We start from the raw sequence: 16934 nt of genomic DNA, 5'->3' as shown, positions 1-16934 counted from the left end.
TGATCTATATTAACCAATTCTGTGAAATAGTTGAGCCATATGTTGTTTTTCCAGTGCTGAACAGTAAAGTGCCTTCAAGTCAGTCTTTACTCCTGGTGACTGACTGGACTGATCCCTGCAGTTCTCTTGGCAACATTTTTAGAAGTGGTTTGCCATTATTGCCTTCTTCCTAGGGCTGAGGGAGAGTGACTGCCCCAAAGTCACCCAGTTGGCTTTGGGCCTAAGACAGGACTAGAAGTCATGGTCTCCCAGTTTCTAGCCTGGTCCCTTAACAACAACACCAAAGTGGCTCTCAATCATAATTTAGAAGTCCCATTTTATATTCTACTAGAAATCATAGGACCCTGAATGGCTTAATCATACTGCTTTATTCTCTGTTTTTCTCTATAGATTAGGTATAATTAATGCACAATCTACAATATACAACTAGGAAAATGGGATACCATACCTGTTGTGCCTAGTATCATGGATGGCACGGTCACTGGGCATCCGTTCACTCTCCCGTTGGTTAAAGGCATACAATCTATATGGATCCTCTCCACCTTTCCATCTCCGGACACTCAGATATTTTCTTTCTTCAAATTGATCCCAGAGATCATCCCAGTCAATGTCGGAACCCTGTTTATGCATAAACGTAAACTCCATGAGGAAAATAAATAATTGGAACTGAATGTTCATGCTTTTGTTGTTTTTAATTTAACAATCTTGGACTATTTTGAGCAAAAACAGGGTATACTTCTTCCAATTTTTAAAAACTAAATATTATATAATATGATATAATAATACACAAATAGGACAGTTAACAGTCATTTTCTTTTCTTGTTCATACAGAATGTTGTCATTTCAAAAACAAGATCATACATCTGAAAATTGTTTTCCTTCAAATTAAAGAAAGTACATGCAGATTCATCCTGCACTATTGAGGATCAGTCACTGCTTTGTATTCTGGCATATGCTTCTGGCTGCAAAGCAGAATGCATTATAGTGATGTTTCAGGTCAACATAACTCAGATTTAATCAGCTGAAAATCAAATGCACGTAAATCTGTTGAATCAATTCAGGAGACATTTTGTACATAGCCACAAACTAGGGTTGGGAGAGAAATCTGTTTTTGTCACATTTTATATGACACAGCATAATTTGTATTTCCTAACCTAACTGCAGACCAGAATACAATTACCCTTCAATATGTGCATTTCCAAATTTGGGGAAGAGTAGGAAAAACTTCACACTACAGTACATACATTTTTGCATGTATTCTCATAATATCTTTTTTCTGTTCTTGCATTATCACTAGACTATACAACACATATTCTAGAAGAAAAGTAATACGTAAAAAGTAACATGTGAACGGTTTTGAAAAAGATTCACAAACCAGAGACATCTGCTGGGATGGGAGTCAAGTGGGGGGCAAACTATGAAAACAGCATAGTGCCATCATGGTGCTTTCATGCATGTATTGTGATCTTGTACACATGTATGAAAAGAGAGGAGTTTGGGTCATGAGGATGTGATTCTGTTTTTAATTAAAGTGATGGATCAATGGATACTCCTGTCACAAACTGATACCAAAAGGGACTGACAAATACTTTCGTTTGATAGTCTGAAATCTGTAGAAACCAACCAAAAACTTAAAATAGTCTCCTTACTTTAACAGCAGACTTCTCAGCAACTACTCAACTACTTGCAAAAAAGGCAGATGCAATCATCAACAGATCCTTTCAATCCAAAAAGTCAAAGCCATCATCTATTATACCAGCCCAGAAACCATAGTAAAAAAGAACCAGAATGTTTGCATACTTAAAAAGTACAAGTATCAGAATCAAATCAGCTCCAGGTGGTAAAAGTCCACTGTCATGTGGCTACCAGCCAGCCTGCAGAGAGAGGGGCACTGCTTGTCCAGAACCAGGGAATAGGCCTCTTTGAAGAGATACAAATAATCACATTGATTTCTCACTATTAGGCAGGTGCGCTCAGTTAAGTTTTTTATCACTGACCCTTAAACTCTGGATCCAACCCCAGCCTACCTATCATCTCTAGAATCTTGCTCCTTCAGGTAGTTACATTTGATTCTTCTCTTTCTTTGATTGTTGAATTTATTTGATTTTCACAGAGTATCTTTAAAACACTGCTATTCAGACTGGCAATTTAGATTGAAAAGCACATAATAAAAACCTCTAATAAATCATGCTAAAGGACATGATCTCTGAACTTTAGCTGCATTCCTGCTTCCATACATGTCTAAGCCACAGGCCCTGTATTCACATTCCCACAGCAGCTGCTCTTGGCGTACCATGTCATGCTCCATCCACTGAACAAACTGTCCTTTTGCTCAAGTGCACACACTGATTCCATCTCTGTTCTATGGAAGCTCACACAATAGGTCCCAGATGAAATCATATCATTATAGAAACACAACCGCTTTGATTTCAACTGGGGCCTACTATGGACAGATTCAAAACCTATACAGTTATTCTGACACCCTAAAAATATTATCCTATCCAATAATTGATCTTTTCTTTATTATTATCACCATATCCAAGAACCTTTTGCCTGCTAATAATATCAGGCAATTTTATTTCATAATTGATTTTATTCACAGCACATTTTTATGTATGAAAAGGAAGGGAGGAAGAAAGTGATGGCACCAATAAATGAATGGTCTATGTATCAGTGATTCATCTTCAGTCATTGGGCTAGTTTAAAATACTGTAATTTAGGAATGTTGCATTACACAGGTAAGCTCCAAATGGCTAGATCCCACTAGCGCTTTTAAGATTTTTTTAAAACTTCTTTTAGTGCAGAGTTAGATATTGAAACATGTGTGTGATTGCCTTATCTCCATGCTTGCAGACTATGTTTAATTATTTTTTCAGATGAATTTTTACTACATCCTACCAAAGCCATGCTGATTATCCATCTGTGATCCACTTAACAACCTCTTCTTTAAAAGCCTCACTGAAATAATTAGAACTCAAAGAAACCATCCATTGAGTCACCAACAGTTGAAGTGACTGAGTGATTGAACAATGACTCCCAGAAAACCAACAGAATGAAATGAGCAAAGAAGTAGATATGATCTTGGGAACTTCAAGGTCAATCCCCACTTAATCATGAAGCTCTCCCTAAGTAACTTTCAGCTGCTATTTCTCAGCTAACTGACCTCACAGCATTGCTGTAAAAATAAGAGTTTCCAAGAAAAGCCACATATGGAGTCCTAAATTTCTTCAAGGGAAGACAATATATAAATGCAATAAATGAAAATTCCTGCTGTTTAATTTTTTAACCCCCGATCATGATATTTCTTGCTTACTGACATTTTGAGCCTCCTGAACAGAAAGCTAGTTTTGTTTTACTTTATAAACTGCTTGGTATGTAATAGACAATAATCTGATGTATCTGGGAAATAATTTCTTAACTTGTATCACAGTCTACCATGACTAGTCTGCAGATTGTTTCTGCTGGAAAGGATAGACTTAATTCTCAGTATCTCCAAGACACAGTTCTACAAGACAAAGTCAGTGGGATGCAATTTGGGAGACACGTGATTGGGATCAAAACCTGCTCTATGTTCCAGATTATATGAGCCTTTGTATTTAAAAAGCAGTCTGTTCACCATAGGTAACAGAATTACATGTAGCTGAAAGCTTAAGATTATGCAGAGACAAATGAGCAGTCTGGTAGAATACTGGAAAAATGTTTTATCTCCTCTGTGATTGGCACAGAATGTGTTGCAAGAAGAAGGAACTCTACCTCTCCATCATCAGCCCACAGCAGATTAATAATCATTCAATAATACTATTATCCACACATTATTACCATCATCATTCTCCAGATACTAATATAGAGATCTCTCCTAATTTTATTCCCCACAACAATTATGTGAGGCACAGCAGCCTGAGAAAGAGTTGACAGGTTCAAATTCACCTCATGAGCTCCATGGTCAAGTGGGGACTTGAAACAGAGACTCCCCAGTCCATGTCTGATACTTTAACCTCTATATTACCCTGGCTGTCTGTATGGATTAGGGTTTTCAAGGAGAAGTAGAGCCACAGTTCCACTGATAGCCTCAAGTCAGGTGCAAGCTTTATTTTCTCCCATATGAATAGCTACCAATTGTTCCTCCTAAAAGGAAAAGTAAATTACTGCATTTGGGACCCAGACTGAGGCAGGAACAAACGATCGGGCAAAGTGGTATTTCAAGATCCGAAAAGCAGACCCCAAGATAGCGGGAAAATGCTAGGAGGAGGAGGAGAGGAAGACTGAGGAAGGAACAATTTACAAAGGTAAATAATATGCTATTATTTTATAAGGAAAGCCAGCCTCTTCCATATATATTCATACAGGGCCATCATAATAACTCACATCTCACTAATAAAACAAAAAAATTGCTCATCAGATCTAGAGTGGTATTCCATCTTTCTTGTTTATATACAGCTAGAGCAACAGTAGGCATGCCTTTGATCTAGGATATGGCTTGGTAACTTCATATTAATCCAGTTTTGATTACTTAACTTTATTACCAACAATTCTGCAAAAGGCAGAGAATCTATGGCTTGTTTTCATATTCCAAGGCAAGTTTGTAATAGGAGGAGTCATTTTTTGACTCATAGATTGAGCACATTTGACAGGGAAAATAAATATGAACTGTCACTACATTATTTTTTTTTAATTTCTTCATTGCTTATACCTTCTTAATTGCCTATGCTATAGTCACAGATGAAAATAATCTTTGAACTAGAAATCAGGATTTGATATTAACTTGGATCAATGGGCCTACATTGATGCACTGTCTGGATTCATCCCATCCCATCAATGACGTTATTAAAGCCATTCATTTTTTAGGTCACTCCACTCTATTGGGGTATTTGTAAGCAGACGGGTTATGTGCAACTTATCTGCTAGCCTTTGGTAAGAGTCCAATATTGTGTAATCAACAGAATTGATGCTTGTTTTAACACATCTTGTAAAAAACTATTTGTCAGTACAGTAAAAAATCAAGAGGAGTTGCATCAAGTGAATCCTGAAAATGCTTAAGGTTCACAGAATTTATGAAACCTGAAGACAGACCTCAGAAACCATATTTTTTCAAGCAACTGTCAGAAGAAAACTAAAACATTTATTTTAAAGTGGGCACAATCCTGCCAAAGGTAAACACATTATACTTCAATTTATTTTAATAACAAAGTTAAATGTGGCTTAACTTCCATCAATCAGTTCAGTTCCCAATGCTTAAATTGGAATGAATTGTAACTAATATTTTACCATACATTTTAACTGTCTTGTTGATGTTGCTATTTACATTGGATTGGATTGGAAGCTGCCTTGACCACCATTTGCTACAAAGATTGAATATAAACTTTACAAGCAAAAACAAATAAAAGCATGTCTACATAGAAGGATAAATGTTTCTAGTCGATATGCCAATGGAAAGATCAACATTCAAACAAATATTTAAACTAAGGCACCAATCACATATAGACTTGATGAATTAGTCAGCCTTTTGGAGGGTGAGATATAATGGTAACTCAATACTTATTTCTATATGTGTTCCAGTCTATGATTCCTTACACTTGTGTTTTCAGGGGCACAAACTAAGAAAAAACACAAAGCATTTATTTAATGTATTTATTAAGTTTATATCTTGCCTTTCCTGCAGGAGTTCAAAGGCACATGCACAGCACTCCCAGTTTTTGCTTACAACCACAATCCTTTGAGATAAGTTGTTGTTCCAAAGCCACTCTTGAACTAGACCTTTCTGTTCCTAGTCCAACACCTTAACCACTACACCACATATGACATTCCTAAATGTGCATTTCAGCTTTCTGCCTCTCCCAAGCGACTCACAGGTTAAACTCCACAGAATATTTGTTGGAATAGAAGAGCTAACGCAGTACAGGAGTTTGGGTTAGATGACTTTCAGATAACCCACCAAATTGTTATGACTGGTTTGAACTCATAATTGTCATTCAAACCCACAGACAGCTTAACTGTTCCTTGACTACCTATATCAGGAAAGGTACAATTATATATTGAAGCGAGTAATCCTTTCTCTCATCCAGGATAACACATCAGTTATGGATTATTGGATAAGATCTTCATTATACCATTTCTACCATGTATTATATCTTCTTCCTCTGAAGTAGAATTGTGCCTGGGGACTTATTTAACTGATATGCAGAAATCCAAATGTAATTTATGATGATCTCACTCACCTTAAGTTCCATATTAGCATGCACAAGAGAAGGATCAAGTCAATACTCTACTTCCCTTTTTATTTGTCTTCTACACAGCTCTTCCCTCAATGCCTTGTATTCATTTACTCTCATGTATTGCCAGTAATTTTTTTTCACAGAAATCAGGCCATTTTTCTTTTCAATGCTGCAGTTTAATAGGCAGTATTAATGATATAAAGCAGTGAATTAATAAGGAATTTGGGGAATCAGGAGCAGCTTCAATAAGGGAGGGAGAATCTTTACCATTCCAAAGGAACAATCCGTTTCACCAGCTGTCAGAATTAAAATAAAAATACACTTTTGCAATAACTCATTTATGTACAATGAGTCAAATTAAACTATCAGTCAATCATTTTGGACAGTAATATTACATATCTGCTCAAAACCTAAAACCACATTTTGTATAAAAGAATATTGATGTGTTCACATGGCCAAGTAAAACAGTCCCCATTTTCTTCAATGCACCCTTTGAAGAGAATGGGAGAATTCACAATATCAGTAGAGTACAACACAGCTTTAAGCAGAGATCTTAATATGATTATAAGAGTTCTGGTTTATCCCACACTCAAGCGTACATAAAGAAAAAACAGGTTCTACTTTCTCAGGACTGAGCTGTCATTCTTCCCTTAATGGTTCATCCATTTCTTCATCTAGGTTAACCCTACAGTTCTTTGCATGATATGCCTTTTAAAACTTATATTTCACAAAAGTATAGGGATATCCATGTATTTGTACAGTGGCATACATAAGGAATCATATTCAACTAGTATCTCAGAAATTAAATATAAGAAGTTCAACATTTTACAAACTGTATCCTGGACAATTATGGGGATTCCTCCCTCTTTGCACTAAATACAGAAATACGCCAAAATAACCCTTGTTTTAGCCAAAACAATGAAGCTGAAGATATCTGCAGTAACATATTTATTAATTACATTTATAACCTCCAAAAATTTAAATAGACTCTTAAAAGGCTCACAAAATGAAACAATTAATACATGGTAATTAAAATCAGAAATGCAAAAGCTTACAACCATAAATGGGATGGAAGGAGAAATGTACTTTCAGACTTGCAAGATTCTGTTAATGTAACTTTACAATAAAGTAGAATTAGCTCATCTGGCCATGCTTCCTGTCTGGTCTACCTCCATAAGGCTGACATCAATCTTGCAAGTCTGAAAGTACATTTCTCCCCTCATCCCTTTTACACCCCAAGAAACTAGGGAGGGTCCCTTCTGAGCCACTTGCCCCACCCACATTCCTGCTGCAGGCTGAGTTGCCTTTTATTTAACGATTCCCTTGGCTGCATCTCTTCTCCCTGTCTCCAAAGGTCATTCCCACATACCATTACAGGGGTTGACATACAGGTCATTGACTAGAATGATCAATGTTACCTGAACCCTGACTGATAAGGGTCTAAATAATCTGCTTCCTTTAGGGCACTTTGTAGTTGGTCCTGAACCACCATCTCAACAACCTTTATCAGAAAGGGATGGTTGGAGACTGGGTGGTAGTTACCAACTCATCTGTATCCAAAGAGGGTCTTTTCATGAGGGGACAAACCAATGCCTAACCCTCATGCAAGGAGGCATTCACAACCTCCCAGATTCAGGAACCAAACCCCAACCCAGCCATCTGAAAAAGCCAGGAGGGACCCTACAGGTGGTCAAGGACATCCTAGAATGCACCCTATATACTTCCTCAGAGGTAACAGGTACAAAACAAAAACAAAAACCCAAGTAACAAAGCAAGATGGTGCCCTAATCACCCTGCCCAAGTGGAGTCATGGCTAGAGTGAAGTTGAATGACTTTACTGGCAAACTGGCAAGCAAATTGGTCACAGCAGCCAGTAATAAATTCAGACTGGTGGCTCTTTCCCAAAAGCAAAATGGCCACCTGGAAAAGAGCCATTGGACAACATCCTACCAACACAATACAAGAGAAGAAGTAAGAGGACTTTGCCCTTCTTATCACCACAGAGTAGGTCTGAATGTGGGCTTATACCTTTGCTCAGTCAAATTCAGTCTTCAGTGTCCTCCACCTATTCCCCAGATATTGCTTCTCCCACTTCATCTCCCAGAGGTCCTCAAAAAATCAATGAGCCACCTGGGATCAGCCAACAGAGAGAGGCTGCTGGGGGTAATCAGGTCAAGAGCCTAAGACACCCCTTCTTGCCAGCAGCAAACCAGGTCCTCAACTGATTCACCTGCCAGATCATCAGGGAGATCCCCAAGCACCTGCCAGAAACCAAAAGGATCCATAAAGCACCTAGGCTGACCATCTAAGTAAGTCCAGTGCTGCAAGGGAAGTAGCAGCAGTAACTGCATCTGGACCAGGAAGCTATTCTGACCACAACAAAGGGCAGATGGTAATGCCCTCCACATACAGATCACACACTTACTCAGCACTGAACACAAACTCTAACATGCAACCACCCACATGTGTTGAAGTCAAAACAACATGGGACAAGCCCATGGCTGCTATAGAGACCATGAATTCCTGAGCTCTACCAAACCCAAGCCTCCTGTCATGGTGGGCTCAGATTCATATTCAGAGGCAGAGACTGATGAGCAGCCAGCTCCAGAAGTGCCCAGAGATAATGGACAGCCAGCTCCAGAATCACTGGATAGACTGCCGTCTGAGCAGGCAGAGGAGGTGGGGCTGGCCAGCAACCAGCAGAGAGAGCTGCCGCTGCTCTCCAAAGATGAAGGCGTGGAATTACCACCCCCTCCCCATACAAGAGCTCGGCGGGCTGCAAAGAGAGCAGAGCAAAGGCACTCTGCGAGTTTACTTGCTAGGAAGGAGCCTTGCCCTCCTAAATGAGCCACACCAGAACTGCTCTTATTTAAAAAGAGCTATGAGCTCGCGCCTCTTCGTTGGTAATAACTGTTCACAAACCCAGACTCTGTGTGCCTTGCATTTGGACATGAACCCGTGTGATCGTTACTCTGAACCTGGACCAGCTGATGACCTTTCTATGAAGTTTTGGACCCTGGATTTTGCCTGACTACTCTTGTGCCTGCTCCTTGGGTTTTGGACATGGAGGCAAGTTTGCTGGACTTGTGGGGATTTGATTTCTCTTGTGTGCATCATACCTTTCCCTCTGCTGCTTGCTATTTGCTTAAAAGCCACCTAGTAAAAGTTTGCAGCTACCTCTTAGTATACTTGTGTGTTCTTGGCTTGAGACAGGACAGCTCCCAACCTGGGGCTGAAGTTCCCCAATTCTAACAGATGTGAATAGTCTCCACCACTCCTCCACCACCACAGGCCAGCAACCAGGTAAAAGAGTTCAGGGAGGATCCTAAGAAACAGTGGATAGCTGGCACACCAAGAACACTCCTAGCTCTTTCCTACAGCCTAACCACACACATTGGCACTCTTACCCAGTCACCCCTGAAGCAGCAACCCTGGTCACAGATAACATGACACCTCTGAAACAGTAACCCTGGTCATAGATTAGGTGTCATGACAGATCAACACCACCCCTCCTCTCATGCCCTGGCATCTAGGTTGGTGTAGGACCCAAAATCCAGCTGAACTCCCTCAGCCAGATCGGCCTGTTCATCCAACACAAAACCATGGATGGACATGGACTAATTACAGACAGACCTGGTGTTAACCAGCACCAACTTGAGGCCAGGCACTCCCACAATCCAGCCACCAGGTCCCCCGGAAGAGTCAGATAAGTTGGAAGAAGAGAGTGCCACCAAGGTGAAGGCCTCTCTTCCCTGAAACAGACTACCTTCACCTATCTGAAGCACAACCGAAATAATTGGGTTCACAAAAGGCTCTTTGGATGCCTTAAATTGTTAAGATGCCTAGAGGTAGCCCATTTACTGATGTCATGACCCCATTGCAAGGCACAAAGAGCCTCACAACGTGGATCATGATCATTAAGAAAGAGAGGAAGGAGATAATTAAATCAGCGCTTAAACCAAGCACCCAAACCACCCACACCCATGGAAACATATGCAGCTGAATAGAAGGACTTCAGATAAGCAGCAATAAGCCGCACCTGGTGCCCTGGAGGACACACCTGAACCAAGAGGACAAGGACAGCCACTGGGAAAATGCCCACACAGCCATCAAGAAACCCATCAGGGGGGATTGGGGACAATGAAGGGTGGAGGAGCACGGGACCCCGCAAGAGGGTATAAACAGGGCGCCTCACCACCGCACCCCCGTTCCCATTTTTCTCTCTGTCAGTATTGTTTCAATAAACCGGAAATCCTTAATCCCTATTGAGTCTGTGTCTTATTCGGAGCGAGGCTGACCCTGACATAAAAACGGGAACCCACAAACATTTTTTACCTAGCACCTTTCCAACCAGCTTGTGAGGGACCCAGCTAGGTATGAAGAACCACGGAGCACGGCAACGCAACCACTTGGCACCCGGCGGAGAGACTCCCCTCCCCTCGGGAGGGATGTGCCTGAGGTCCCGGCGGCGCAACGCCCAGGTAAGTATGGGATCCAGCTCGGAGGAAGAGGAGTGGGGGGGGGACACCCAGGCGTCCCATGGCCCGCAGGCCGCGGTGCGCTAGATGGGATCCCCTCTAGGTTCGCCCGAGACCCCGGCGGGACCGAAGGACGGACCGACATCCACGACGGCCGGAGGTGAGAATGAGTGGAGAGCCGAGCGCACCGGCGGGAGTCTGCAGATGGCGGCGAGGCTGGACGCGCTGGAGGGGGGGTGCAAGCAATACAGCTGCTGCTCCAGCAGCCGACGGCGGTGCAGGAACCCCGCGGCAGCAGCATCGTGGAGGCGCACCCGGACGAGAAACGGCGGGACGACCTCGCAGGCGGCGGCAGCTACGGCGGAGCCCGGTCCAAGGAGCCCACCCGACGACTGGAGGCGCACCTGGACAAGAGGCGGAGTGGCAACCCAGCGGACGGTGGCGGCTACGGCGGAGCCTGGTTCCAAGAGGCCACCAGATGGACAACATCCCACCCTCCCACCCTGCCGATGAGACGACCTACTTGCGAGGAGACCCAGCGAGAGACGACACCGACACCGGCAGACGCCTGGAGCCGATTCGACCCGCACCAGCCCCCACGCAGCACACTGCATGGCCAGATGTGACCTGGAGCCAGGCCAGAATGGCAGCCAAGGACTTTGGCATAAAGTTTGACAGGGACCCCTCGAAACTCTCCTTTTTCTTGACAAATGCAAGATACTACCTAGAAGAATGGGGTCCCTGTTTCAGGACTGAAAGGGGCAAAGTCAATGCCCTCGCCATAAAACTAAAAGGACGGGCCGCGGATTGGTACGTCCAGTTGTACCAATCAGGTGCCCGGGCACTGCAGGACAGCACAGAATTCCTTCGAGCGCTGGAACTGCACTTCAGGGACCCCCTGGAGCAAGAAAGAGCAAAAAGGACTCTGAAAACGCTATGGCAAGGACAGCGCTCCGTGGCAGAGTATGCCATGGAGTTCCGTGCCCTAGCCAGAAAAGTGGAAGCCTGGTCTCAATCGACCCTGATTGAGAAATTCAAAGAAGGACTTAACTTGAACGTGCTCTGGTGGGCACTCTGTCGCAACAACCCCAACTCCCTGACCGAGTGGATCCGGCTGGCAGGGGAATCAGAGGATGCCCACAACACGTTCCGCCAAGCCCAGAGGGAAGCACAGCAGGCGGAGGCAGCGAGACCACCACGGACAGCTGCAAGGCCGGGGAAGGCGAGATCCCAACTGTGGAAGGAGGAACGGGACCGGCGCTTCGCTAAAGGGCAGTGCTTCACGTGCGGCAGGGACGATCATAAGGCGGCAGCTTGCCCCAAACAGACACCCAGAGAGAGCACGCGGAGGGCACCAGCCGCACCAACCCCAGCGCCAAGAAAGCGACCAGCAGCGAGGGGGGAGTATCGAGCCAGACATTTCCCCTACAGCTCAGAGGAGGAGGGAAGCAATCCCGACGAGCCGACGGGAAACGCCAGCCACCTGGCCTAATGGGCTCCAAAGGACAGGTGGAGAAGAGCAACAGGCGCACCGACAGAGGGGTGAGTGAAGAATGCCCCATCCTCTACGTCCGTGTCACCCTCACCCATGGGGAAAAGACTGAAAAGGTCTGGGCACTGATTGACTCTGGCTGCTCTAAAAGCTTAATGCACCCAGACCTGGTAGCCGTGCTTAACCTCCGCTGCTATCCACTTCAGCACCATTTGGTGTTTACTCAGCTTGATGGATCAGCGGTGGGAGGGGGCCCGGTCACCCAATACACCGGTGAAACCGCACTACGGCTCGGCAGCCACAAGGAAAAATTGGCTTTCATCGTGGCACCAGTGGGGCGACCCCTACTGATACTAGGGATCCCATGGCTCGTGCAGCAAAACCCAGTCATCAACTGGAAAACCAGAGATCAAGTTCGCTGACGGGCGCTACCAAGCACCCACAGGGGACAGGGTCCCCCGGGCAGCAATGGGAAGGGCAACGATGACCTCAGAGCACAGAGCGACGGCGTTGCTGGACGGCCTGCCGCCAAACTACGCAGACTTTGCAGACGTCTTCTGCGAGAAGGAAGTGGACAGACTCCCCCCTCACAGAAAAACAGACTGCTCCATCGAACTGATCCCGGGGGTACCTCTACCCAAACCCAAAATATACGCCATGACCCCGAGGGAGCTGGCAGCGTTAAGGGACTTTATAGATAAGAACTTGGCGAGGGGTTTTATCGAGACTGCAAACTCCCCAGTAGGAGCGCCAGTCCTCTTTCGCGAAAAAAAGGATGGGTCACTGTGGCTCTGCACAGATTACCGGGGCCTGAACACAGCATCTGTATCCAATAAAAGCCCACTGCCCCTAATAAAGGGCATATTGTCCCACCTGGCAAAGGGCAAGGTATTCTCTAAACTAGACCTAAGGGAAGCCTATTACCGCATAAGAATACGGGAGGGGGATGAGTGGAAAACAGCCTTCAACTGCCCATTGGGGTCGTTTCAATACAAGGTGCTACCTTTTGGACTGGCAGGGGTACCGGGCGTATTTGTGCAATTAATCAATGAGGTCCTGCGTGACCACCTTTTTAAGGGGGTGCTGGTTTACCTCAATGATGTGCTAATATACACTGAAACAGAGCGTGAGCACAAACGGTTGTTAAGGGAAGTGCTCAAGAAACTTCGCAAGGCAGAGCTATTTGCCAAGCTCTCCAAGTGCGAGTTTCACAAACAACAAATTGACTATTCAGGGTACAGGATTTCGGAAAAAGGGATTGAAATGGACCCGAGAAATGTCCAAGCAATACTGGCGTGGGAGCGCCCACGCACGAGGAGACAACTTCAAAGTTTCCTCAGATTCACGAATTTCTACCGGGGGTTCATTCCAGGGCTGGCAGAGATTGTACTGCCCCTGACCAACCTCCTAAAGACCAAGGGCTTGGGGGACAGTCGCAAATCGAGAAACCCGGGGGTGCTGCTAAACTGGACAGCTGACTGCCAAATGGCGTTTGAGAGACTAAAAAACCTTACAGCTGAGCCAGTATTACAAGACCCTGACCCCACCAAGCCCGTCGTGGTGCAGGTAGACGCCTCCGACTTCTCCATCGGAGCTCTCCTACTCCAAAGGGACTCTGACAACCAGCTGAAACCCTGCGCATACCTCTCCCGCAAATTCTCCGAGACGGAGCGGAGATGGCACGTATGGGAAAAAGAGGCGTTTGCAGTGAAAGCAGCTCTGGAAACGTGGAGGCACCTGCTGGAAGGGGCCACCTGCCCCTTCGAGGTCTGGACAGACCACAAGAACCTGGAGGCCCTCAGCACGCCTAAATGCCTCAGCCCGAAGCAGGTGCGCTGGGCACAGTTCTTCAGCCGGTTCAATTTCATGCTGAAATTTATACCGGGCAGGAAGAACTTCCTGGCGGATGCCCTCTCCCAATGGCCACAGGACGACACGCAAGCCTCAGACATCATGAGGATGGTATGGACCAACAAACAACTGGACTGCTCAGCTGTCATGCGCAGCCAGATGAGGAATCAGCGCACGCCAGCACGAACGCAAGAAAACGAACAGAGCCGCCATTCAATTTCACCCAACTGGCAACAAAGACTCGCACAAGCATTACAAACAGATACATGGTTACAAAACAACCGACACCTTGTATCTATCAAGGACAGCCTAGTCTGGAAAGAGAAAGCCTTGTACGTACCAGAGTCACTGCGGGGGGAAGTTTTAAACCGATCACACAATGACAAAACTGCGGGACATTTTGGGTTCGTAAAAACCCTACACTTAACAAGACAACAATTTTGGTGGCCAACCCTAAGAAAAGACATTAAAGACTATGTCGCCACCTGTCCCACATGTGCCACCTCCAAACGGAAGGGGGGGAAACCTCAAGGGCTGCTGCAGCCAGTAGCCAGCCCCTCTCGCCCCTGGGAAGAAATTTCCATGGACTTTATTGTAGACCTCCCACCCAGCCAAAGGAAAACAGTCATCTGGGTGGTAAAAGACTACTTTTCAAAACAGGCACACTTTATCCCTTGCGCGACCATCCCCACCAAGCAACAGCTGGCACGCCTGTTCCTGACACACATATACAGGCTCCACGGCGCCCCCTGTCGGTTGGTGACCGATAGGGGCACACAGTTCACGTCAAAATTTTGGAGGGAATTTTTAAAACTCATTGGCACCAACCAGGCACTGTCCACTGCGTGGCATCCACACACAGACGGATCTATGGAGATCCTAAACTCAACCCTTGAACAGTTCCTGAGGACATTCATAAATTACCAACAGGACAACTGGGTGGACCTGCTACCCTTTGCAGAGGTAGCCTACAAGAATGCAGTGCACCAGAGCACTGGCCACACCCCATTTAAGGCGGTCTACGGAAGGGACTTTGTGCCAATACCAGAACTACCTCAACCTGATGCCCCACCCTGCTCACCAGATGACTGGGCGGCACAACTGGCGACAACCTGGCCAATCATCCAAACGGCCCTAGCAGACGCACAAACCACGTACAAGAAATATGCGGACAATCACAGGGCGGAGGCACCGAACTACAAAGTGGGAGATAGGGTCTACCTCTCCACTAAGTTCATAAAAACCTCACAACCCTCGAAGAAACTGGCACCGAAATTCATCGGACCTTTCAAAATCACAGAGGTAATCAATCCGGTGACATTCAAACTGGAACTGCCACACAATCTACGACGGATCCATCCGGTATTCCACTGTGCCTTGCTGAAACCAACAAGTCCATCCAAATGGCACGCGGAAGACCCACCACCCCCACCCATCATGATAGATAAACAACAGCATTTTGAGGTACAGGAGATACTGGACTCAAGAAGGCAAAGGGGTACTCTACAATACCTCGTTAAATGGAAGCATTTCCCACACCCAGAGTGGGTCCAGGCACAACACGTCTTAGCAAAACAACTGACTAGACATTTCCACGAAGCATACCCAGAGAAACCAGCACCCTAAAGACATCTTCGGGGGGCAGCATGTCATGACCCCGTTGCAAGGCACAAAGAGCCTCATAACGTGGATCATGATCATTAAGAAAGAGAGGAAGGAGATAATTAAATCAGCGCTTAAACCAAGCACCCAAAGCACCCACACCCATGGAATCATATGCAGCTGAATAGAAGGACTTCAGATAAGCAGCGATAAGCCGCACCTGGTGCCCTGGAGGACACACCTGAACCAAGAGGACAAGGACAGCCACCGGGAAAATGCCCACACAGCCATCAAGAAACCCATCAGGGGGGATTGGGGACAATGAAGGGTGGAGGAGCACGGGACCCCGCAAGAGGGTATAAACAGGGCGCCTCACCACTGCACCCCCGTTCCCATTTTTCTCTCTGTCAGTACCATTTCAATAAACCGGAAATCCTTAATCCCTATTAAGTGAGTCCGTGTCTTATTCGGAGCAAGGCTGACCCTGACAGATGTGCACTCACCTGGGTTACCAACATTCCCTATGTCAAAAAAGATACCAACAGTACACCCAACAGACCAAATGCGATAGAATGCAGCTTTGTAGCTGCTTAAAATGGTTTTCTTATGAGAATCCTGCAAACCTCATATCTAGCACAGATTATAGAAGAGGCAGTATCCACTGACCCAGGAAATTTCTACTTGACCTCCCCCCACACAACCTGAACTGTGTCCAGAGATTCTGTTATACTTTGAAGCAATTAGGAATATTCAGTTTAGAGATCCCATCTTCTTAAAACTGTCTAACAGCAACACTGTTTTCAAGCAAGGAGACAAATGAAAACACAATAGAGCTTCTATCATTCACTGCTAAGTCTAGGAAGACAAGGCTTGGGTTTCATATTATTTCAGTATCTTCACTTTAAAAAAACGTTAGTCTTACAAGAATTCTGGTTGGGCAGTACCTGCCCATAAATGTACTTATGAATCTTGGACCATATATGTGCGATAGGGAACCAGGGCAAGGTCATCTCAGGTTACACCAATACCGAGCATGCCTTTAAAAAGCTCTCTGCAGACACTCAAAGAGAATGTAAGACCTGTATCTTTCTTCAAACTAGCACGTCTTTCAGGTAAACTTATGCCTCACTGCATCCACCTATTCCCAGATGTTGTCAGCAGAGACAACACATGTCAGGTGCACATTACACATCTCTCAGATTGGTAGTAAAATCCAGTACAGGCAGGGCTTTAAGACAATAAACTACAGAGCTTTGCTACCTTCTGTTATAAATAAGAAATTTATTACTATGGGAGCAA

General features: G+C 45.0%; 1 protein-coding gene across 1 annotated transcript in view; it reads right to left on the bottom strand.

Annotated features, from left to right (window-relative positions):
* GALNT14 (polypeptide N-acetylgalactosaminyltransferase 14) overlaps positions 1 to 16934 on the bottom strand; it is a 294843-nt gene that overhangs the window by 154144 nt on the left and 123765 nt on the right. Inside the window, exon 2 of the mRNA XM_063304437.1 lies at positions 449 to 618. Coding sequence (XP_063160507.1) covers positions 449 to 618 — 170 coding nt within the window. The remainder of the gene's footprint in view (positions 1 to 448; positions 619 to 16934) is intronic.

Source organism: Candoia aspera, chromosome 1 (genome assembly GCF_035149785.1).
Source record: "Candoia aspera isolate rCanAsp1 chromosome 1, rCanAsp1.hap2, whole genome shotgun sequence".
Taxonomy (NCBI): domain Eukaryota; kingdom Metazoa; phylum Chordata; class Lepidosauria; order Squamata; family Boidae; genus Candoia; species Candoia aspera.
The sequence above is the reverse complement of the archived record's forward strand: the minus strand, read 5'-3'. Positions and strand labels throughout refer to the sequence as shown.